At 41.2% G+C, this 24746-nt stretch overlaps 1 protein-coding gene across 5 annotated transcripts in view; it reads left to right on the plus strand.

The window, feature by feature from the left end:
* The window catches only part of ANO4 (anoctamin 4), a 128326-nt gene that overhangs the window by 78328 nt on the left and 25252 nt on the right, over positions 1 to 24746 (plus strand). For 3 of the 5 annotated variants that reach the window (XM_083400510.1, XM_083400511.1, XM_083400513.1), the window contains 9 exons: positions 1839 to 1939; positions 2123 to 2224; positions 5179 to 5223; positions 11127 to 11258; positions 14068 to 14174; positions 15567 to 15622; positions 17307 to 17428; positions 22540 to 22674; positions 23052 to 23148. In XM_083400510.1, coding sequence (XP_083256636.1) covers positions 1839 to 1939; positions 2123 to 2224; positions 5179 to 5223; positions 11127 to 11258; positions 14068 to 14174; positions 15567 to 15622; positions 17307 to 17428; positions 22540 to 22674; positions 23052 to 23148 — 897 coding nt within the window. The remainder of the gene's footprint in view (positions 1 to 1838; positions 1940 to 2122; positions 2225 to 5178; positions 5224 to 11126; positions 11259 to 14067; positions 14175 to 15566; positions 15623 to 17306; positions 17429 to 22539; positions 22675 to 23051; positions 23149 to 24746) is intronic. The other 2 variants (XM_083400512.1, XM_083400514.1) reach the window with 1 other exon arrangement.

Genomic DNA, 24746 nt, shown 5'->3' on the forward strand with positions numbered 1-24746 from the left:
ACCTTTAAAATGTTAAAGACAGCAAGGAACTTGAGCAAGCTTGTAAAATATATTTATCTGGATTCCTTTCTGCTGAAGATATTGTTGCTGGCTGGATTTTAGAATCCTTTGATCCTTCGTAGTGTACATGGCGAGCAAGAACATAGTGTTACAATGAGATGATCTTATTCTACACATCTTGAAGAAATAATGCTGCTTCTCCCCTGCATTGTGAGGGCAATGCATTTACTTGTCTTCATATTCATATAAGGAAAACAGTTGCATCACATCTATACTACGTTTGTTTGTTTGTTTGTTTGGTTGATTTATATACCACCCTTCATCAGAAGATCTCAAGGCAGTTCACATGATAAAAATACAGGATAACAACACAAAATAAATAGTTAAAACAAAAACAAAACAATAACACACACACACCACCCACACAAACACATTTAAAATGTTGTAGAATATTAATCAGTCAAAGGCCTGGTTGAAGAGGAATGTTTTTACTTGACACCTAAAAATGTGTAATGAAGGCGCCAGACGAACTTCCCTGGGGAGAGCATTTCAGAAACAGGGAGTCACCACAGAAAAGGCCCATTCTCATGTTGCCACCCCCCAGACCCCTCATAGAGGAGGCACACAAGGAAGGGCCTAAGATGATGATCACAGAGTCTGAGTTGGTTCATATAAAAAGAGGAGGTATTGTGGTCCTGAGCTGTTTAAGGCTTTATAGGTCAAAATTAGCACTTCGAATTAGGCCCAACAGCTAATTTGCAGCCCATGCAGTCAGGCCCAGATCGTTGTAATATGCTCAAACCATCTTGCTGAATTCTGCACCAGCTGAAGTTTCCAAACCATCTTCAGAGCCAGCCGTATGTATAACTCACTGCAGTAATCTAACCTAGAGTTTACCAAAGCATAGATAACAGAAGATTGAGCAGCTCTTATTGTTTATTGTCTTCTGTGATACAGTCACTTTTATAAACTCATTCAGTGTCATGCAGACATAGAAATTCTCACATTAAGAAAGGCTTCAGGAAAAGAAAAAGTTGATTTCCCTATTAGCAAAGGCAGCAATAGCCCCTCCCCTATTTTCAAGGTACCTGTCATTATAAATATTCAAACAACTTCAACAGCCACTGAATATATGAGACTGCAGAACACATGAATCTGTGGTATTTTCTCTAACTGGTGGCAGCATCTGAGATCCTTGCCAGGAACTGAACCTCAGATCTTACGCACAGATTTTGTGTGCTCTTCCTGTGCACAGCAGCCACTACCAATTTCTTGCAGATCCAGTATTCTCTCGACAATAGCAAACAGCATGGCTAAGAATCATGAGAACATTTCATTGAGCAATGCTTCCCTGCCCCAGCCATTTTATTACAGCCCTCATATGAACACATACTGCCACTGTGCCACTTTTAAGTATTATGCACAGTAATTGCAAGAAATGCAGTTTTCCCGCTTCTTTTTCATGACATTTTTATTTTACTCTTTTATCAGTGGTGCCAACAAAGGCTTTTTCCATACTCCCAGTTCATGTCAAGCAGTCCTCATTTGTTGGCCTTATTGTGTGTGATGTCCTGAAATATCGTGTGGTGTACATTCTTGTATGAATAACATCACACATTCCTGTCATGTCTAATCAGCAGTAAGTCCTCTTGAATTTTGTGGGGCTTATGATCAGGTAAGTGAGGTTCTGATTGCAGCCTATGTCCTTATCTCTACCTGAATGTATTTTAATTTAGGAACACTCTAAGTGTGTGTGTGTCTGTGTGTGTGTGCCTGTGCATGCGTATTCTTTATTATTTCTGTGACCAAGTCTTCATTTAACCCATTTTCTGTTGCAGTCATCGTTATCAAACAGCGATATCATCTTTGTGAAGCTGCATGCCCCTTGGGAAGTACTGGGAAAATATGCAGAACTTATGAATGTAAGAATGCCTTTCAGGTAGGTCTAGTTATATCTTTGGGCTTGCCATTCTGTTTTTTAAAGCTAATGTAAATCATGAAAGTGAAATGCAAATGATTGTTATTTTCTTTTTAATGGGCTACAATTTTGACTCAGTTTCAGTTTTAAATTTAGGTGGTATATAGCAGTGCCACTATTTTCATGGGGGTGTTCTATCCTTAGGCCCTTTAACCCCTTCAATGCTGGAGCCCCCTGCATACTCGTGCCCTGCTGTTTTTTAAATGGACATTTCTTTGAAAACAATGGAAAATCGAGAAGATCCAGGTACGTACGGCAGCACAGAAAAGTGCATGCCTGTTGAACGTATCTGGCATATCCAACACCTGTAGCCTGCCAGTATGTATGCTGCCTTGCTAGAGGGGGAAAAATCACCTTAATACTTAAGCATCTACTACAAAGAAAAAGTTTTCAAATGAAGAAGATAAATACATTTCATGACTTTTACAAAACAACAACAACAACCACAGAGCTAAAATATTGTATATTACAAAAAGCAAAACCACAGAGCTAAAATATTGTATAATACTAATGGCCAAATTAACTTCAAAATGTCATTTAAGAAAATTTTGGTATATTTGGCTATATATATATTAAATATATATAAACATGCATTTTAATGTATTTTTAAATCTTACACCTGCTTTAAATTATATTGCTTAGAGAGAGAAAACTTAAAATAATGTTTGTTTGGCTTATACTAATTAACATATTCAAACAGCCTAACTCTTTTTTCACCTATATAGATTTACATTAGTGTAAGTCTGTAGAATGAAATGTTGGTGTTCTTAATTTGCAGAGTGTATACACTGAAAGAAAAATACGAGTTCAGAATTTGCTGAGCAATCACAATCTGTGACCAGCTTTCCCAGATTCTAAGCAACTCTTGATGTCTCCTTCAAGAGCTGTTATGAAAGTCTGCTCTTTTAGCTATTAACTCCCTCGCCAGAGCTTAACAAGTTGGAGAGATCAAAGCTATTTCAGTGTGGATTCAGTTTTCAAGATAAGGCAGACTCTTCCGAAGTCGTCTTTATCCATATTTTAAATCTCAAAAGGAAAACTAAAATTTGTCAGACTGTACTATGATTATAAACACAATGCAGCTTGTCCAGGTGAGTGCAGTTTGCCACTTTCCAGGCTGTGCAAAGTAAATTGAAAATTTTGAGCCCCTCCTGTGACATGACATCACAAAGGCTCCTCATATGGATGAGTTACGGCCATGAGCTCTGTCCTGCCACACTGCATCTTTTCTCTTGCAAGGGGTTCTCCAAAACAAAAGCGCCCAGGTGCTTTCTGTTTGCTTTGAGGGTCTTATTGTGGTCACAGGTTTCATTATTGAAAGCATGGTGGGCACTCAATTTTGGGTAACATCTCATGGCACCCATAGCCAGGGCTCTTTAAACAGCCATTATGAACTTTCTCTGCCAATATATTTTCTTTATTACTGGTGCTGCTGCATTTTGCAAATTAAATACATTATTGCATATTAAGCAAATAAGAATCACCTTGCTGGATTTGACCAAAGTCTGTCGGATCCAGCATTCTGTTTCCAACAATGACCAGCCAGATAATTCTGGGCGAGATATCAAAAGGATACAAAAGTCATGTCTATACCCTACTGCTCCCTCACCCCGCCAACTCTGCTACTTGAAAGTATACCAGTTCTGAACATGGAGGTTCTGCTTAGTTACCATGGGGCAATACCCTTAATGAGTTTGCCTAATCTTCTTAAAAAAGATAAAAGTCACCTTGTATAGATGACCAAATGTGGGGATAACCATTGCATGGAGTGGATATATGGGAGTGTTCTCGTTGATCTTCCTCCCGGCTTTTGCACATTGCTCGGCTCTTCTGTATAGAGCCTATGAAACTACATTCCATGTAGAAGGGCTGGTAGTCATATGAAGTTTTGGCAAGACCTATGGCTATGATCCCAGCTCTCACCCCAAGAATTGATTATCTCTGCATTTGGATACCATACATATTATGGTAGGGAATTACATATTTTATGAATAAGTATTTCCTTTCGTTGACAAAAGACCAGAACTATCAAAAAGCAGAAGCGCTTCACTCCCTACACCAGTGGGGGTGGGGAAACACCTGTGCTCCCCCCAGATGTTGTTGGATTGCAACTCCCAACATCTTTGCCTTGTGTACTATTTGTACAATATTGTTAAAGCAGGATGGATATCAGGAAAGAGCCATTTTCAAATCAAATGTGCATTCTAGCCAATATAGCTTCACATTCGCACAGATAAAACAAACGCAAAAACTAACTTATATTTCATTTGACTAATACCAGGGTGGGCAGACAGTAGAACTGGATCTACTGGTATGGCCAGGGTAGATCAGCAAGAATTTCTGACCCCCAAGAGCAGCAACAAAATGACCACCTTCCTAGCTCTAAATTATAACTGCTGAAATGAAGATAGTTCAGAGTAACCAGGAATGGAATTTTTGTGTAGAAGGACCATGAGCTCTGTTTACTTCTGGTACTCAAGACTAATTCCTGGGTTCATATTAATCAAATCTAAGTATATGCCCTTTAAACCATGCTCCACTTGGTGTATATTGGAGGTTCTGGTAGAAATTGAAGTAGATCCCACAAGCCTGAAGTCTGCCCACTCTTTTATCTAAGGGGAAAGCACTTACTAAACACATAACTAATGCTTCTGTACCACATGCATGCCACCTCCTAGAGAAGAACTGCATCACTGTCACTAACACTAGCACCACTTAGAGATGTGCTGCATGTAAAGTTATGGCAATTGCCCAGTGCCAGGGTTTGCCCAGCCTGAGTATTAATTGCTGTATGTTCCCCAGTTTGAAGCACATGCGGTTTATCAAATGCTGTCTTTAACCATTCAGTTATTGATGTTGAAATCACTGTGTTAAATTTATTTATATTTGCATTTGCCTCCCAAAAAGCTGCCATCAGTTTCCAGGATCCTTTTGAAAGAAAAAAAGCCCCTCTCTTCATGCATGAACATAAACGGAAGAAAGAAGAGTAAGGGGAACAAAAAAGGGTTTCCTCAAGTTCCATCATACCTGACACTTTTGTGGGTTTCTGTGATGGTTCTGTCTGTTAATCTCTCTCTTTAGTTTCTTCCTCCACCTCTTACAGGCTTCTATCTTCAATCTCCTTTCCTTCCTTGCTAGTTCATACTGTAACTGACGATGGGTTTTCTTCTCGACTGGCTTCATTTTTGCTGTTCTTCCAGGAGAAAAATCTATTACCTGCATCGCCGGTACAAGTTCCTGAACAGGTTAGTGACGTTTTTCCTTCATCAGAAGATGGCCATGGTTGATGTAAAAGCTCAACCACAGAAGGAGAAGGGGAAGCGAAATAATCAACTGTTGTTTCTGCAAATACAGTAGTTACAATGATTTTTTGTGTGTGGATAGTTGAATTGTTGTTGGTTTCAAGGTATTACTGTCATCTCATGGTTTGTTCTAACATGTATGTTCCACTTGAAAGACTCTTAGGACCAAAGACACCATTTGTGCAATTGGAAAATTGAGTTGAATACATGTTTTGTTAGAGTAAAAAGCATGGGGATCAAATCCAGTCATACACACCATACATTTAAATCACATTTACCCCCCCCCCCCAAAAAAAGCGTTTACCTCTCATATAGCTATAATTCTGAGCACCCTTAACAAACTACAGCTCTCAGGATTCTTTGGGGAAAATAATGTGCTTTAAATGTATGGTGTGTAGACAGCCCAGAACTCAGGAGTTTAGGGCACTTTAAACCCCAACGTGGTTGGAGGCCCCACAGCTTTTTGCCTTGTGAGAAAATATCCCCTTGGTACCTCTGCAAATGGATCTTGCATCTGGCAGTTCTCCCCACAGTTAGAGGATGAAAGAACTAGCAGATAAAAGCAGGGTGAATCTTTGAAACCAAACAAAAGCAGGCAGAATAACTATAGAAAATGTAACTAAGTGCAAGATAAAGCTCATAATGAAGGCCTCGTGAGCAGTCTGTTAACCATAAGCACACAAATCTTCCACAGTGATATGCATTAGGGAAGTAAATAATGATGGTTTTGTTCTCCATATTAACGAATCAGTAACGATCAGAACTTACTTCTTGTATGTATCATAGCTTGACCTTAATGGGACTATTTTATATTTATATTTATTAATCTTGGGTGTATTGGGTTCCAGATTTCAAACTAACATTCCAGGGGGAGGTTTGAGAAATAGTTAGCTTAGAGAACAATTCAAAAGGCGTGTGTGAAGTACCGTAACTATGTTTTAACATAATAAAAGTGTCATGATTCCCATGGAAGTGTCTTCAAGGGGGGGGGGGCATTTTCAGGAGGACCCTGGGGAGTATCCCAGTGGAGTGGGGGGTAACAGATTCCAAACCCCAAGAGATGTCTCTTCCCAGGAAGGGTCCTAGCAAGTTAGGGCATGGAGATCTGCCCCCAATAGAGGCTTAGGCAAACTTTCAGAAGTGCCTCCCATTACCTCTTTTCCAGACACTTCCTCTACAGCTGCCTTCCTCTGTTACAGCTGGGAATAAATCTGAATCTGAACTGGCATTCACCCCACCATAGCTGTCAACGTTTCCCTTTTTTTTTAAAGGAAATTCCCTTATTCCGAACAGGATTCCTCGCAAGAAAAGGGAAAAGTTGACAGCCATGCACCCCACTTCTTTCTCCAACCTCACCTATTTAGCCCACAAGGATTGCCCATTTGCTTGCCCACCTACCATGCTAAATGCTGTGCCTACCCCATTCTTTAAAAGGAAGGTGCAGGGGGCATGTTACTTTTTAGTTCAGTGTTTTAGCTTGTGCTTAGCTAATGTAGCTTCTCATGTACCCACAGGTCCTTGCAACCTGTGGCTGCCTTATGTGCTCTTCTAACCTGAAAATAAAAGGCTTTGACCTATTTATTTAGTATTCATTCTGATTTGTTTGTAGGGAGGTTAGGCAAAATTGGCTGTATGAGTATTCGTTTTTATTTGTTTGCAGGGAAGTTAGATGGCATTGCCTCAAAGCAAGTGTTATCTCACATTTCCTAGTGCATTTTCCTGTTATTTTCCTTTACTGCAAAAACTCAGTCCTTTGAGTAAGCACGTTTGCACAAGGCCTTCAAATCAACTACAACTGTGCAGCCTGAATTGGCCAGTATGTGATTGAATTCCATCCCAAAATAGCGACAGTCTGAGAAAAAAAGAGATGACTGTGGATGAGGTGAAAAGGCAATAGGTGGTCAGGCCTTCAAGGCAGCAACTCACAGTGGCAGTGACAAGGGCAGACAGAGACTTCTCTACTTCTGATAACTAGTTTAAGCAGGATTTGATATGCTACCTAGGAACAACCAATCAAGGCAAGGTAATAGATACTAAAGCTTGAACAGTTACTAATGCAGGGACTAGCTTGCAATATAACAACACAATACCCAAACTAAATAAGAGATCCACCTTGCATGCCAAAACCTATGGGTGCCCCTAGTTCTTTGAATCCCAGCCATTGAATTTCTGTTTTACAATTAATAATGGAAATAGCTAGTTGGGTTTGGTTGTCGCATTACTTGAAGCCTATAAATGGTTCACAGTTTGATCTTAGTCCCTGACCTAGTTTAGTTCAGGCATGTGGAAGCTTCTTTGGAGCCTTATTCATCCTACTACATTATTCACCCTTTGATTACATGGTGTCAGAGCTGGCTCCGGGTCCCAGCTCACCAAGGACCAACGCTAGCCGGTAGTAAAGTATCAAAGTCTTTATTGAAGAATAGATTCCATTTCAAAGCCTCAGCGTCCCAGCCCTACATCTGGACTCTAGACCGGCGAAGCTCCGTCTGAGTCTCCGCCCCCTGCGCACCAGTTTAAGACTCTAATCTTACTCCACCTCTTCCTTCTCTCTCTCTTCCTCTGGGTCCTACTACCCCCTGGGGTCTCCTCCCTCCTGGACTCTTCTGAGGCAGACGTTGACCCCTCTGACTCCTCCCCCTCTCTTCGGCGGGCTTTAGGACCTGGCTCCCTACCCGGGCTGCCCACCTTGCCGCCCTCCTGTACATTTGAACTTGGCGCGCGCGCGCGTTTAACTTTCCTGATGACCGTTTCCTCGCTCCCTGACGAGGGTGTGGTCCCTCCTGCCTCACGTTCTCCCGCTGCCCGCGCGCCCCCTGATCCCGATGCCTGGGACTCCTCCCCCCTACTGCGCTCTGGGGGGGACGCTGGTCCGGATTTCCAGCTGCTACTCTCTGAGTCCCCTCTGGCCCCTTCTTCCCGAGGTGCCCCCCTGGGCACTCCCCTTGCCCTGACTATGGGGGCCCCTTTCTGTGAATCTTCCGAGTCACTGGAGAGACTCAGAGACCTCGGACTGCTGTCCTCGCTGACATTTCCTTCGGACTCCTCCCCCTCGCTCTCCACTTCCTCCCTCTCCTGTGACTCTGCTCCTGAACCCCTGACACATGGATATTTTGTTCATTTGCTCCAGGTAAAGTAGGGTTGCCATATTTCAAAAAGTGAAAATCTAGACACAAAGTGAACTTTTTAAATATATTTTTAAGGAAATTTGCCAAAAACGACACTGCTGACATGGGTTGTCTTTTGTAGTATGCATAGTGCTATCTTTGTCATGCAGCAGAACTTGCTTCAGCCAGCGCCATGCTAAATGAAGGCACCTGTAGTGTTTGAATGAAATATATAATAAGCTCAGGTCAGACTCCTTGCCTAGCACTGCTCACTCTGAAGGGCATTAGCTGCCTAGGATCTGAGTTAGAGGATTTTTGGCTCATGTAGGCAAATCGGTTTGTATGTACATGAGGGAGTGCACAATTCTCCCTTTGTACCTACTTCTCCTTAAATTATTCAGTGAATGTTTTAGCTGAATATTCTTCAGCACATGAATATTGATTGGCACTTCATGATAGGCTACAACGCCTGCAATCCCTGTTCACTGGCCATGTCTGCTGGGGTTGATGGAAATTGCAGGCCACATTGACTAGGCCTGTCATAAGGTGTAGGACAGGCATAGGCAAACTTGGCCCTCCAGATGTTTTGGGACTACAACTCCCATCATCCCTGACCACTGGTCCTGTTAAGTAGGGATGATGGGAGTTGTAATCCCAAAACATCTAGAGGGCCGAGTTTGCCTATGCCTGGTATAGGAGCTCTCGGCCCAGGGTGCGAGCTGAATGTTTTCCCACTCCTACTCTACATGAAAAGTGTGATCAGCAGGGAACTATCATTGCAGAACTGAGGTACTGGTGCGGGGGGGGGGGGTTCTACACGAGGATGCTGTAGTGAATATTTTTCTTTATTCATTTATTCATTTTCATATGTATGTGTTCAGTTTCTTACCAGACTCACCTTCAACAGGAGGGGTTGCCTCATGTGGCTTCAGACCATGCCCTTATTAGAGCAATTTTACCAGGAAGTTAGGATGGTATTTTTAGCATCTTCTTCCCAAAACAATAGGAGATGTATGCAGCAAAGAACTTACCAGTGAATTGGTATTCTATTACTCATATGGAAGCAGTGGTGCTTTTTGCCCTATTACATCACAGCTATTTGCTTCCTGGCACCAACACCATTTCCTGTAGAGATCTTATTGACACTAGGAACAGTGTCCCACAAAAGAACCAATATGAACAGTGCATACTGGGTTATGTTGACTTTATGACTCAACAAGTTTGTGCAGTCTCAGTTCTGGCCAAACTAGACATTACTCAGGAGTTTTGTAGTGGTTGGGGTGGGAGATGCATGACCTACCTCCTGTTTTTCCCGTGTCCCATACTATTGCCCTATAAAAGGCCTTTACTTTGATGCAAACAAAATATCAAACTAGAAAACACCTATGGCTGCTTTTCATTTAAAGTAGATATATCAGGAAACTATTCGCATACTTGCTATTTGCATATTGCCTTAAACACAAGCTGAAGACACAGATGGCCTTGTGCCAGATTCGGAATCCCTAAAGAAATCTCCATGTGGATACAACGCCTGTTTGTTTCCATTGCCATTATGTTGTCAGTCTTTGACTTCTGCTTGTTTCCACCTGTTGGAAAGGAGATTATTAAATCTAAGAACCGGCAGTGCTTCCAGCTCTTGCGGTGTATTATTTGTCTTCAGAGAGTCCATAAATTCTGCAGCGTATCAGGACAGTGTTGCTGAAACAAATTGACAGAGCAGCTTTTTAAAGGAGCACCCTCTGTGAGACATGAGTGGGTGGCAAATGGAAGCAAAACGATTAATTTCTCTAAAGTTCTGCTGCCAGAGCTTTCTACTGTGGTTTCTGAAATCCTCATGCTTAAGCATCCTTAGTATAGTTTTGGCAATTAAGGTGTAAATTTAGATTAAACCAGCTAAAAATGAAATTGGCAAGAGCTTATTTGGCCTTCATTGATATTTGCTGCATTGTAGCAAGTGCTTCTGTTCTGTCAGGAAGGACATTAGAGACAGGAGCGGCAGGAAAGACTGTTCTGTTGGCATCCTGCTTCTTCACAATAAGTCCCCTGAGTAGTATTTTTGTGTGAAAACAGACCTTTCTTCCTGGGCTAATAAAGGTTTAGGCTTTTGAGAAAGTTGTGTTCCTTGGAGAAAACAATTCTCATGGTCCAAGTTCTCTATTTCAATTCCCAGGAATCAGGTACCACTTCCTTGCCACAATCTCCAAAGCCCTGAGCTTCTGATTCAAATTTTAGGGTGGTATGAAGAGAGGCATTTCACAGGTGTCCCTGCCTTTGGTCCAGCACACAAGGGGAACCTCTTATTCCCTTCCCCTCAGTTCTCAATGTGTTTGGCGAGGTGAATAAGTGCTTTACGGCCTTGAGAAGTTGGTCCACGGAATCCTCTTTTGCTATCTGTAGTGAATCAAACAGGACTAAGCTAATCTGATAGTGAGCACTCTGATTTTGTAGATCACACGCAATTAAAACTAATTGGTTCTACTGTACTTTATACAATTCTGTTCTTGAAACTGCTTTAAAGCATTTCCACTTTTCTTTTCAACCAAAAGTGTTCCCAGAACAGGGTATAGATCAATTAAAAAACAAGCCGCAACAAACACTTTCTGAAAAATCCTTGTATGTAACTTCCCCATAAACTTGTGTTGTCCATACGAGTATGATTGTATGCACAAAGAAAGTACCCGCCTCGGTTTTAACCTTTAGCTTTATGTTTCCTTTTGTCTTGCCTTTCACGTGCTACAGAATCGAGAAACAATTAAGCAGGTTTCGAGGATGGTTACCTAGAAAGCCAATGAGGTTGGACAAGGAAAGGCTGCCAGACCTGGAGGAGAATGACTGCTACACTGCCCCATTCAGTCAGCAAAGGATCCATCAGTGAGTGTTGTAAGGAGGACAAATTTTGAGATGAACTAATACTGCTACAGTTTATTTTGGGGATAGCAGCATATTAGTAAGGATGGACCCCTACTGAACTGCTTGAAATTTTGCTCAAATGCTGCAGTTGCAGCCCTTTGCATCATTTCCTCTGGCTGACCGGGTGAGGCAGAGCACTGTGGTAGGGGCCTCTGATGGACCCATTTGAACTTGGGTTGAAGTGGGCAGTTCACCTCTCCGCCCAGCCGTGGGAATTCCCGAACGGCTGGCTGAATGTGCACGCTGCTGCCAGGTAGGATGGCCGAACACAAGGGGCCACAACCACTGGCCCCCCTAGAAAGGGGTTAAGCAGCCATTGAAGTGATTGCAGCCATTTCATCATTTCCTCAAGACTTCATTTTCTAGTTGACAAATTAAAAGGGGTATTGATGTGTTACATGAATGCACCACAGCTTGAAATAGTTTATTATTTTTGTTTAATTCATTTCATTTTGTCCTGCTTTTCTGCATGAAATGTGCTCTTAACTGTGTAGAAACATAACAACAATTCCTATGCAATTATAAAAACAATAAAATGGCATAAAATTAATTAAAACAGCAGCAGACTTGAGGATGCTTTTAAAGTTCAGATAAGGATAAGAATAAGAGTAAGAATAATTTTATTATTTACACCGCACCCATCTGGGTTTGCATCACAGTCAAAATCTGTATTTTGTACTGACTGCATCCCTAAACCAACTATTTAAGACACAAACTTAATGTAACTATTAGCATTGCCCAAACAGCATTTAAAAATCAATCTGTCTTCATGCTGTATATGCACAAAGTCTGTTTACATGAACAGATAATGCTTATATGGAATTCTTTTGATATGGATGGAATTTTCTGAAAATCTTGATGTTGAGCTTTTCTCCCCCCCCCCTCCAATTCCCATCTCACTCCTTAATCTGAATGAGAATTTCCCCCAATACAATCCTTCCATATTATGTTAATCATCATCATCACTGTATAGCTAAAAACATTAGGAAGAACTTTCTGACTGCAAGAGCTGTTTGACAGTAGTAATGAAGGGACAAAAAACAACTCTAACACTAGATTGAGTTTTTAATTACCGGTACTTTATCCCTGGAAGTTTTAGGAGTGCATGTGACTTTAGGAATGCTAATAACTAATAACAGAAAATGAAGGTGGTGTGGTTTGTTTCCTAGTAGAATTTGGGGTACATTTATTGCATATGGCATTAGATCCTTCAATGGGAATTATAAGGGGAAAGATTTCCTTACAAATAGGTGGCCAGTGCATGAGACTGGGATCTGTGTATTTTTAAATTGCTCGTCTCAAGGCTCACCTCTTCAGGCCAAACAAGACATAATGCTCCCTACACAACAGTGTGAGTGATTTTTAAAAGTAAATTGCAGGCACCTTTGCTTTGATCCAGATTGGGCCCCATGTGCCTGCTATTTGTATTGCGGAAGCTCTAGATTTACCTTTTAAAACCAGTTATGCAATTGTTAGTTGTGTGAATGGCCTGTCATCATGACCCTTAATGACCTTGCAATAAAGGCCAAAATCTACTCTTGTCCATCTGGAGACCTTCCTGTAAATCAAGGAGTTGTTGCGTGGACTTTTATGAAAGGGTAACATTACATTTGGCCTCAAGCTAAAGTTTGCAACCTGGAAAGTTTCCAACAGAGAATGTATCAAAAGAAATTAATTGGCTGGCTGGCTTTCAGCTGCAGTCCTGTTAGTTCAAGGCTATTCTTTAGATGACAGTTTGGTGCATTGCCTTTATTCTGCCTTGTTAACCCACTGCAAGAACATTTTTAAATTTCCAAGTTTCCAGTTTTACTCATCTCTTAGGAAGTGCATAGTAACAAGGAAATGTGCAATGTTATTGCTTCATTTTTAAAATCGAGTGCAATTAAAATAAATCCCCTGTCATTCAAAATACATTATCTGACATTTGGATGTTTCACTGTATCCCTTGCATAAACATTGTTTATGTTGCACCAGTCATCTGAGAGTCCTCCATGGCACCCAGGAAGTGAGGTTGTACCCTAACCCCAAGATTTTTGGTAGGATTCATAATTTTCATGTGGCTACTGTCATGTCTGAGCAGAAGGTCCCAGATTCAGTCCCTAGCATCTCCATAGGTAGCAACAGATGATGGGACAGTTCTCTCTGCCAGAGTTGTTGCCAGTCTGAGTGGGCAATACTGGGCAAAATGGAAAGGTAGCTTGACCTGGAATAATGCAGCTCATTAAATTCCATAATTGTTGCATTTGACCACAGCCTTGGACAGGCAGAGGTCCAGTTCGATCTACCAACTTGTGAAGTCTGCTTTACTGAAGCTTATTTACTTCTATTGAGATTGAACTCCACACGACCGGCCCACCCATGAGGCAACGTGACGCAGCTGCCCCAGGCAGCAGGATTCATAGTGGCAGCAGAAACTGTGTATACATTTATCCCCCAGCCCTTGTTCCTTATCTAGCTCTCATCCCTTTTTCCCTGGTGTGGCATTTTGTGGTTTGCCTCAGGTGCCAAAATGTCCTGGGCTGGCCCTGTTACCACAAGCTCATGTTATTTTATATATATATATATATATATATATATATATATATATATATATATATGATTTTTTCATATACAGTGTCCTTCAAATAACCCACCTTAGCAGAAATTTCATATTGTGGTTCAGTTAATTCGTTTATTACATTCTACTGCTGATTTGTCAGAGATGTCAGTGACACCTCCTTGTATTGTCATGAGCAATAACTATCTTGCTTGTGCTTGTTTTCAAAAATAGCTTCATCATCCACAACAAAGACACGTTCTTCAACAACGCTACAAGAAGTAGAATTGTTCATCATATTTTACAGAGAGTGAAATACGAAGAAGGAAAAAATAAAATTGGTAAGTGTGGGACAGCAACAGATTTTACTGCTTATTAGCCTCTCCAAGTAAGTAGGCTGGTAGCTTTAAACATCCATATGCATCCCAATGCTTTAATGGGGAGGGAAATCACAACCTCACCTCTTTGGTCAATCAATCTGAAAAGTGATGAGGGTGCTCAGGGTGGGGAAGAGATTTAATTGCATTTGCAAATGAATCTATTAAAATTGTGGTTTCTGAAACAATATGAGAACCATAACACAGCCATCCTCTGAAATTTGCACTTACCCAAATTTTGCGATGCAGTTTTCCAAACTGGGTTTACAATATTGCATATATTGGGTAAAGTGTATGAATATATTCACAGAAATAACAAGCAAAAACGTGTTGTTTTAGGAGAAATTGCTCACCAAAATGTGTACATTAGTCAAAACTTCATACAAAAAAAAGTGTTTATTAGGAGAAAATTGAACTAAAATGCAGATTTTCATGAGGATTTAATAAATAAAATAAATCCGCAATCTGCTGCGGAAACGTGAACTGAATTTAAGTTTGGAAACTGAAAGAAATGAAATTCACAGAACCTTTCTACTCCTAAATGCTAATTCAGTTCCCACTGCAGCACTGGGCTATGACACAAGGAGGAGGTAAATGGCACCCTCCCCATTCCTCAGAGGCAAAGAGGCAAAGGCATGACTGACAGGGCACCACAACAGCACTAGGACATCTTGTCATCTAGACTTTTTAACTATTTTCCATAATAGTCAGTTACTGTTTTATATCTTAATCTTTATAGATATATTTTTTAAAAAAATGAAATTGTAGTATACAAATATTTTAAATAAATAAAATGCAGCACACGGTTATTGCATAAGTGATTGCAATTGCTGCTGAAGATCCTAGTACTGCAGTTTTAACTGCTGTTGCTGTGGTGCAGAGAATATGCTGGAGCACTCTGCAAAATCCCCCAAAATGCCAGACTTTATCTGGAGATAGACTGTGGCAGTTGCTGTTTGTTTTGTTCAGTGCAACCTATACTGCTGCGGAATGTGGGAGACTTCAGGGGCCAGGTTCAGGCTATGGGCATGCAGTTCCCTACCCTTATCTTAAGAGATGCCATGGCTGGCACTCATATTATTCTTTGATAAGATACCAGATACCAGAACTTCCCGGGCACTTGGTAGGATACCTGAAAACTATCCTAGCAAAATTAAGAGCAATTCACAAGGAGCTCTGAGAAATGTGGGTGTTCAAAAGCACTTGTACCACTCTGCAACAGTTACCACACCTTTATAAAGTGTTATAAAGAATTTGCTGTTCCTTTTCCAACATTCAGCTGTTACTGTATTATTTCTAATGCATTATTGTCATTCCAACCCTACATGCTATATATTGAATATTTTTGTTTTTTAGGTCTGAATCGATTGCTTACTAATGGCTCCTATGAAGCTGCATTTCCTCTTCATGAGGTATTATTTCCTATAATTTTTCTTAGCAAACACAATATAGTCTCTAGATGACTTTTACTAGAATTATCATCAGTAATATTAATCCTGTTTTTTGCTGGATTGGGTACAAGTATTTTGTAGAAATACTTGCCTTTGAGACTCAAGGCATTTCCACACCATCGTTCTATTGTACAATAGAGTCTGACAAATCTCCAAGAAGAGCTTTGTTCAAAGACTTCAGAGAACAGTTTGTATCAGGGATAGGCAACAATGTTCTCCCAAGATGGACTCCAGCTCCCATCAACCCTGACCACTGGCCAGTCACATCTGGAGAGCACCACATTTTGTGAAGTTGATAGATTCAGGAGAGGCCATGTGTGACTTAAGAGGTCGAAACAGATGTCAAATTCCTTCTAGAGGAATCCTCCTCAGAGGAGGGCCTGGTACACCCTGAAGGGGACCATAGAGAACAAGAAGTTAGGCCAGGCAGCAGCAAGGCCAAATTAGAAGCACCAGGCCTTATGGCATCCCACCTAATAGAAAGTCAGAGTTAGAAGCTGAGCCACGTCCAAGCCCAAGAGAACATCAACTAAGCAAAGTGGAGAACCAGTGGAGTGCTCATCTGAAAGCCAAGACTTCCTTGAGAGTAACATGCTACTCATGAGGAGCTGCTTCTTCATTAGTAGATCAAACTCCTCAGATAGCTGTGACAACCACCAGGTGTGCCTAGAGTGGGGCATAGCAGGCTCATAGATAAATGCGTGCAGTTCCTTAGGAAAGTTTCTGGAGCAGCTTCTGTACTGCAGCTTCTTGTCAGCTATGTTGTCTTGCTGTGAACCTGGCTTTCCTGTGTGTGTGACCTTGACCTGTGACTGGACTATGGTTATTTCATTAACTGCCTCCCTCACCAAACTTGACCTTGGAGTTTGACCTGGCATTGTTCTCTGGACCTTCCTCAAAGTGGACTCCAACTTCTGGTATCCTTATTCCTACAGCAGGACAACAGTACCCAAAGTGATCATGCCTGGGTGACACTATAACAATTCAAATTTAGGAGTGCTGGTATTATTATGTGTTCCTTCCTGTCTCTTCCTATAAGAAAGTAAACAACAGCATCCAGTATTAGCTGAAGTGTTACAAGTTTTTGAGGGCTGGTCCAGTAGTAATCAATCTGTGAGGTTACCTGCGTATATTTCCAAACCCTGCCATACTTTGTTGTTAGGGTCATGTGAATGTTAACATGTATAAAACAGCTGTTCTGTGATCACTGATCCTATGTAACTAATAGATCAAAGTACATGTCTTCAGATTTGCACAATCATGTATGAAAAGGTTACAAACATATCTAACAGCAAAGTTGTTTGTTCTTTTTGGCTAATTTTTGTGCGCCTTTGCTAAGAAATATACAATGCAACCTTAATGCTAAGATCTTATCTGGAAGCCCAGAAAAATAAAAACTTCCATTAGAAAAGAAACTGCAAACATTAGATTTGCTTCGTTTGAGTGCTCTTATCTTCCTTCAAAAGTTTATGGGAGTTTGTAGACCCGAGGTTAGGAATTGGAATCTGAATAATAGCAATATGCTGTTTATTTGTGTGAAAATAATACTAAATGAATGTGTGTGTGTGTGTTTGCTTACATGGATAGTATGTTTATTCTAATGAATACTTCTTCACTAATTTCTCCTTTACAACCTTTATTTTAGGGTGGTTACAGAAGTAAAAAATCCATAAGAACTCATGGGGCAGAAAACCACAGGCATCTACTTTATGAGTGCTGGGCTTCGTGGGGAGCTTGGTATAAATACCAGCCTTTGGATCTTGTACGGTAAAACCTTTTAAAAACCAGTTCTTCATTTTTTTTTATATTTTGGTGTGTTTCGATGAATTAAATCAGCTTGTTAAGTGGCAGAGAAGGGCTGGTATTCACTGGTAGAGCACATAAATTGCGTGAAAAGCTCCCAAGATCTGACACCTCCAGATAGGGCTGAGAGGGGACCACTTTCCGAAACCCTGAGTAACTACTATAGTATGTGTTGAGTCATAGACTTGTGCTAAGTATTACTCTTTCCTATAGTCACAACAACTAGATTTCTGGCACTTTTAAAACCCACATTGGCACCCCAGATGGCATCTTGCCCACTTAAGGACTGCAGTATGAAGTCACAAAGTGTCCACCCAATATCCTTAGTTAAAAGTTGTGGCTTACATCCCAACTATAAGAGACTTAGTATGCCAGCATATAAGTGCTGAAGATGAACTATGGCCAACCTCCCTTCCAGCCCTTCATCACCGATGTTGCATCCGCATTGCAGGCGAATAGACCACCACCAATGCTTAAGAGTAAAGTGTGGCTGAAGACACCATAACTGAGAACGGTGTCTGAAAGTCTGCAAATGATATAATACAGCAGTAACACGTTTTCTAGGAGATTTGCTTTCTCTGCGTTTGTTTTTAAAACTGATTTCCTAAAAGAAAAAAAATGTAAATATTTTGCAGGAAATGCTGGGTTGATAAAAAGTATATTTGTAACTATATGAAGTTATTTTAGAGAATAGTTTTAAATGAAGGATAACAACAACAATAGGAGATTGCTCTTGGACTGCATTTTTTCTGCAAACAGATCTGGTGCCAGTACCAAGCATATTATTGCATTTGTCAGGATCATAGTGCCCCACCTGGGCCCACTGCTTACATGTGCCCTGGACACCCCCCCCCCCCAAAAAAAAACCCCAGTGCAGTGCTCCAGGCTGTATTGGGCAACTGCTCCCAGCCATCATATTAGTTTCCCATAAGGTCACAGAGCAGCAATATATCATTGTGAAAAATTTAAATGGCAGCTAAACCCACCCACCCAAGATGTTCAGAACATAGCCCAGGCTCTACTGCTCCCTGCCAAGGCATACTAATAGAGGGGCTCCTTTCAAACCTGGTGCTAGTCCTGTCTGGAAAATACAACAAACCACAACATGATTTGATTCCTAAATCACTGTTGAAGTTCTCTTCCTTTTGAAATCTTTCACCTTATTCCAAGGGTGCTTTTTAAAATACCTAGCCTAGAAATCTCACAAGGGTCTTCTTGGGGCATACAGAATTTGGCAGCCTAATAATGGTGGGCACACTGACCATTTCCCAAATGCATTACTCTATTATAGTAAAAGCTAAGAGTTAACTTCAGAGTTCTGCCTTAGTAGATGACTAAGATTCTGGGTCGCTTGGGAGTAATTTTTGAAAATCATTTGTAGCTGCAAATATACATTGTTCTATGACACTAATTAGTCTCTGAGCTGCTACAGTCCATCTTTTTGTTTTCTGTTTACTTAGCTTTCTTCATGTCACAATATTGATTCTTTTTCTCCATTAGTCTAGAAAAACAGAAATAAGTGCTTATAGTGACTAAGTTGCTTCAGAAGCAAGCAAATTGCTCTAGTAGTGGCATTTGTTTCTGGTCATCTGTGCCACTACCCAAGGTAAATATCCATCAGACTTGAGCAGCATGGTTAAATCTTCATATCTCCTGGTATCCAGAGTTCAAGGGACATGTGACAATGGCACATACTCAAGATCACTCAACACAGCACACTTGAAATCCTCCCTTTGATTTGCTTTAGTTTCAATGCAAGTTTGGCCATGGAGTAGCAGGCTTTAAGTTTTTTATGTGGAAAGAAGAAGCTGAGATTTTCATGAAATACCAAGATTCAAGATTCCCTGCTGCCCCAATAAAAGTTTTAATGCATTATGTACACAAACCACCTATTGTGAATCAAGATGTATGTTTGCAGAGTTCCTGTGGCCCCTTGTGGGAGTTCTTGTATGATACCCATTACCCAGTCCATGATCTCACAGGCACTATTCAGAGATACCAAGGTATTAAAGCAGCTAATAAACCGCCCTGTAATCTCTTCGCTGGTGAATGCTACCAGATCATATTCAAGTTCCATTGTTACTGGGAAAGCTTGTACAACTGCTGCTTTCTCTAGCAATAAATTTGAAGTCTTAATTCTGCAGTGCCATTAATCTGGCACATTCAACAGTCATTAATTTTGGTTTAATTACACCAGCTGGCCACTAAAGTTGCCAGAAAGAAGCAAGGAAACAATGTGTGTGAATGATCTGCACAGTTCTGAATAGATGTCCCCATGGGATGCTGTGGTGTGTAGTTTCTCTATAAAGCATGTATCAAAAACTTTTGTTAAAGGTTCTGGATGATCTCTTTATGATCTCCACCTGAAATTGGTTTACAGGTTACTGCAGGAAAAGCTCCAAAAACAAACAAAAAAATACCCAAAGGGTATAAAAACTAATCGCTCTTTCAATTGGCTGCATTTCCTCACTTGAAATTGCACATGTTATTGTCTGCAGCAGAGCAGTCATTCCTAAATGTTAGAGCCTATCAGTAGCTCACCTATATCCTCATGAATGAGTTGCCTGCCTGCTGGCAGCACTATCAACTTGGCAATTAAGACATTTCCAGAGCAGACGACATCTGTTGATGTCTGCCTAATTTTGTGCATGTTGGTGTCAGACCAGGGATGATGTGTCGGGTTTGTAAGATTAGCCAAGGTAGTAGTTAGGAAGTGTTAATATTCTCAGTTTCTGAGCTGGTTTCCTTTAACAGATACTGCATCGTATGATAACTGAGCTCTGTCCGTGGTGCTTGATCTTTGAAAGCCCTTTGGCACACACAGAATAGGAAGTGACAGATTACTATGTGAAGACATGCGAACTGTGTGCAGTTGGTGGGGTGTAGTGGGGAGCCTAAACAGCTTAACCGACCAACTGCGAAAAGTCTTGGCAGACATGTATTGACTCTATGCAGGCATTAAGTTAAATGCACATAGGTTGGGAGTGGGGTCTGATGTTGTGGTTCTCCCCATTCCTAGTTCATGCATACTTTGCACCAGGGGTGGGGAACTTCAGGGACCCTCCAAGCCTCTGTCCTGCCCGTGGGACTCTCTCAGGCCACACTCCAGCTCCCCAGACTGGACCCCTTTACTCCTTGCTCATCTTCCTCAGTTGCATTAGCGTGGCTAGAATGTATCTTTGAACTATGAAGATGTCTCTTGCTTGCTTGATTAGAGGATGGAGAAGTACTGAGGTTGGTGTTGGAAACCTCTGGCTTCTGCATGCCTGGAATGTAGCCTATTGTACAAATATGAGAATTGCATTTGTTTCTCTGCTTGCTTTTGCCTCTGGCTAGTATACAGGCATGTGACCCCCCCCCCCCGAAGGTTACCTATTACAGAATGCAGCCTTGGGGGAAAAGGTCCTCCATCCCTGCTCTTCACAGTATGAATTGATGCCTATGCTTGGGGCTAGTATCAGTTTCTGGGATTCTTGGGCAGCATGAGAACCCACTCTCAGGGCCCACTGTTGACAAATACCCAGGACCACCATTAAATAAATCCAGCCCAGCGCTCCAAACGTCAGAGAGCTGAATCTAGCTATCAAGCTTTAGAGTGTCCCTATGTGGGCAATGTAAATGGCAGGTAGATCCAGCCGCCTGGGCTGGTCAGAGAACTGGCAGTGTCTGCTGCCAGGTAACTGCAGATGCAGGACACGCACCAGACAGCACTTTCCCCCAGAGCCTCTTCAAGCATACAGTACGTCCTGAACAGGCTTATGTGGGCAACATGGTTACGCAGCCCCTTAGTGCTTATGTGTGTGTTAGGCATCAATCTGATGGAACGGGTAGGAATGAGGCAGAGTTGCGAAAGCAGGTCTCATGGGAAGTGAGAATGAGCCCATGAAGTTCAGTCATTCTCTATTGATTGTTCTTCTGGCTTTGGGTGGCTAAAGTGCATTTCAGCATCTCTCAGTAATAATACCCAACAGTCATATCTGACAGGGCTGGGAGAGCAAAGAGATGGAACTATTGATCTGATCATCCTCAGTACAGTCCAAGCTCTCGTCCGAATTACTGTTCTGCCAGTGGTGATGTCAGGTTTTTTTAATGGTTGCATGATGTGAATGATATTGTTTAGCTGTGTCAATGTTCACATAAAGCATGCCAATAAAACCATTACTGGCTGTGGTCTTTTAAAACTACAAGTGAAGAGGCCCTGTGGATCCCATTCATACACAGAGAGCAGTTTGGTATACCCGCTCCTCGTCCTTTTGAAATGCATAAATTAACACTGGCATCATTTGGGGTCTTGGAAGCAGCTGCTCATTGGTATCAGAAGTCACAATGTGTGCACTGCTTCTTGCAGCTGCAGGACTGGGCAGGGATTTCAAGTACTGAAGGAAACAAGAGAGCAAAAAAAATAAAAAAGCACCTCTCCTAGGGAGTGGAGAACAGCAGTATAAATAAATCTTAGCTGAGTGTTCTGCTTCTACTTTGCTTTACAGTTTTAAATTATAGACTTGGATTCATGTAGGCCATGTAAATCCCATAGACTTTAAGTTTTCTTTTGCACTGGAGCGAACCCAGATTGCTATTCAGTATGTCAGCCAAACAATTAGGCCAGAAGTTTCTCTCATGCAGCAAAGACAGATTTGCAGCTGTTGCCAGTGTTGTTTTTACACTGCCAACCTGCTGTCCTTGTCACAAAAGACCACATTACGGTTACAAGTTTATCAGTTCAGTCGGAAGACCCAAGGGACCTTCTGATTGACAGAGGAATACAAAAACAAATTGACCGCATTTGGCAAGTAAAGCCTGAACTTCAAGGAAGATCACTGGAACATGCCAACCTGCCCCACATTGTACAGTACAAAATACAAGGTGTGGAGTTAATGCAAGTAGATAGGTTGGCTGGGTTTTAACTTAGAGACCTGATGAACCATCCATTCAAAGCCCAACAATTGCCCCTTGTTTTTAATATAAGTAAAATGTCATTCTTATGAGTCTCTGAATAATATACTTTTATGTTAAGAACCAGTGTTCAATCCTATTAAAGATGTCTTCATAACTTTGTTGCCTTGTGTTTTTGACAGACGGTACTTTGGTGAGAAAATTGGCCTGTACTTTGCCTGGTTAGGCTGGTATACAGGAATGCTCTTCCCAGCTGCCTTCGTTGGACTCTTTGTCTTTCTGTATGGAGTAGCCACATTGAACCACTGCCAAGTCAGGTGAAGTGAAAACAAAACATGGCTACTAGTATATTTGATATAAGCAAGCATTGCATGGAGGTCTTTAGTGATTAAATATTATACAAATAGCTGAAATAGATGTATTCAATTCAATAAATAAATAAATGTATTCAGTTGCTATTTAACATTCCCACACACCAGTATTGTTTTGATCTTTTGTTTTACCCTCCTTGGCAGCTGTTAAACAACAACTGCTACCACTACTACTAACTTTTTCTGAAGTAAAAAAAAATGGCTTATTTTAGGTTTGTTCTGTTTTTCTCCTGCTCACTACTCCACTGCCCAAATTATGAAAGCACTCTGGAGCGTATTAGTTGTAAACTGAGCTATTAATCATGATCTCTTCTCTTTTCCAGTAAAGAAGTCTGCCAAGCTACAGAGATTATAATGTGCCCTATATGTGATAAATACTGCCCCTTCATGAGGTTGTCCGACAGCTGTGTTTATGCCAAGGTAAAAAAATATATTAAAAAATTAAAAATGCTTTTAACTTCATACAGCAACAGTGTTTAATTTAGTACCATGAAAAACATTGTTTGCCTCTTTAAAACTTCCAAACACTTTAAGTTTAACTTTGGTGCAAATGAGTGCAACTCCTTCAAGGGTGATGCCTCTGCTTAGGAAATTAAAGTATTACTTGTTTCTGGATAATATGTTTTGTTTTACTGCAATTTTGAATAAAAAGTTTTTGTTTTTTAAAAAGGAAATTAAAGTATTACTAATAGAAGCAGGACAAACTATGGTATTGTTACATTAAAAATATTATTTAATTTACATCCCACTTATTCTCCAAGGTTCTCAAGGTGACACACGTGGTTCTCCCCTCCCTCATTTATTCCCCATGACAACCCTGTGAAGTAGGTTAGGTTGAGAGGCAGTGACTGGCCCAAGGTCAGTGAGCTTCCCGACTGAGTGGGGATTTGAACTCTGATCTCTCAGGTGCCAGCCCAACACTCTAATCACTGCAACATACCGGCTGTGGTGTGCCTCAGCCTCTGAGCACTGAGGAACTTTGAAGTGACAGTCCATTACCTCAGGTCTGGTTTCCTAGTTTAGAAGCATGGTCCTTAACCTTTTTTGGCTCACGGACCCCTTTGGAAATCTGATGAAAGCTATGGACCCCTTGAACTTATTTTTTTCTGTGTTTTTCTGTTTAATGGACCCCTTGAAACTCATCCATAGACCCCCTAAGGGTCTGTGAAGCACAGGTTAAAAAACCCTGCTTTGGATAGAAGGTCACTACAAACTCTGGTGTCTCTATATGGTTTTATCTACACATATATACAGTGTGAGCATAAGAAGGAAGGGCTCACAGCATTAATCCTCCAATGGATAGTGATTCTCCTTAGGTTTTTAAGGAAGTTTCCCAGTGCCATAGCACCGGATTCTCACATAGAGCATCCTCTCTGTGCTCCCAGATCTTGCTACAAGGTTAGATTGGCTATTATTCTTTCACACTCACCCCCAGCCAGGAGAGAGGGGGAAAGTAAGCCCAAAATCCCTCATGGCACTCTCTTTCAGAATTATGTTTCTCCTTCCTGCCTGATGTCCCACCCGGTGACAGCCCCAGTTTCCCCTGGGTCATCCAACGCCACCTTTAGTGGTTTGTGACTGTCTCAGCTCAACTGGGATAGGGCCAAATCTGTTCAGATAGCTCGAATTTGGCTTGGATCTGGTGCACAGCCTTACCCTTTATGTTCAATGGTGCAATTCTGTACTTTTCCTCTGTGAGCTTTATACATTCTAAAATAAATCACGGAAGCATGCCTCTTCTCTGCAGTCATGCAACTCTTCTTATGATAGCAGGAAATGTAGCCAATCTGCATGAGGGTCTGATGAGGTCTTTTTGTGCAGCTGACACTTGTGTCTTGAGCTTTTAATTCACATATATCTTCTCAGTGTAATTAATTGCTTCCCTGTGTGTCAGGGTCTTATGGTTTTTTTTCCCTCAGGAGAACAGTTCAAGCAGATTTCCCTTTGATAGCTTAATGACTGCATGATTTCAGAAAGGCTCGTACAAAGAGGAATATATTACTGTAGGCTACAAATGG

Source organism: Podarcis tiliguerta, assembly GCF_965153285.1.
Source record: "Podarcis tiliguerta genome assembly, chromosome: 10".
NCBI lineage: Eukaryota > Metazoa > Chordata > Lepidosauria > Squamata > Lacertidae > Podarcis > Podarcis tiliguerta.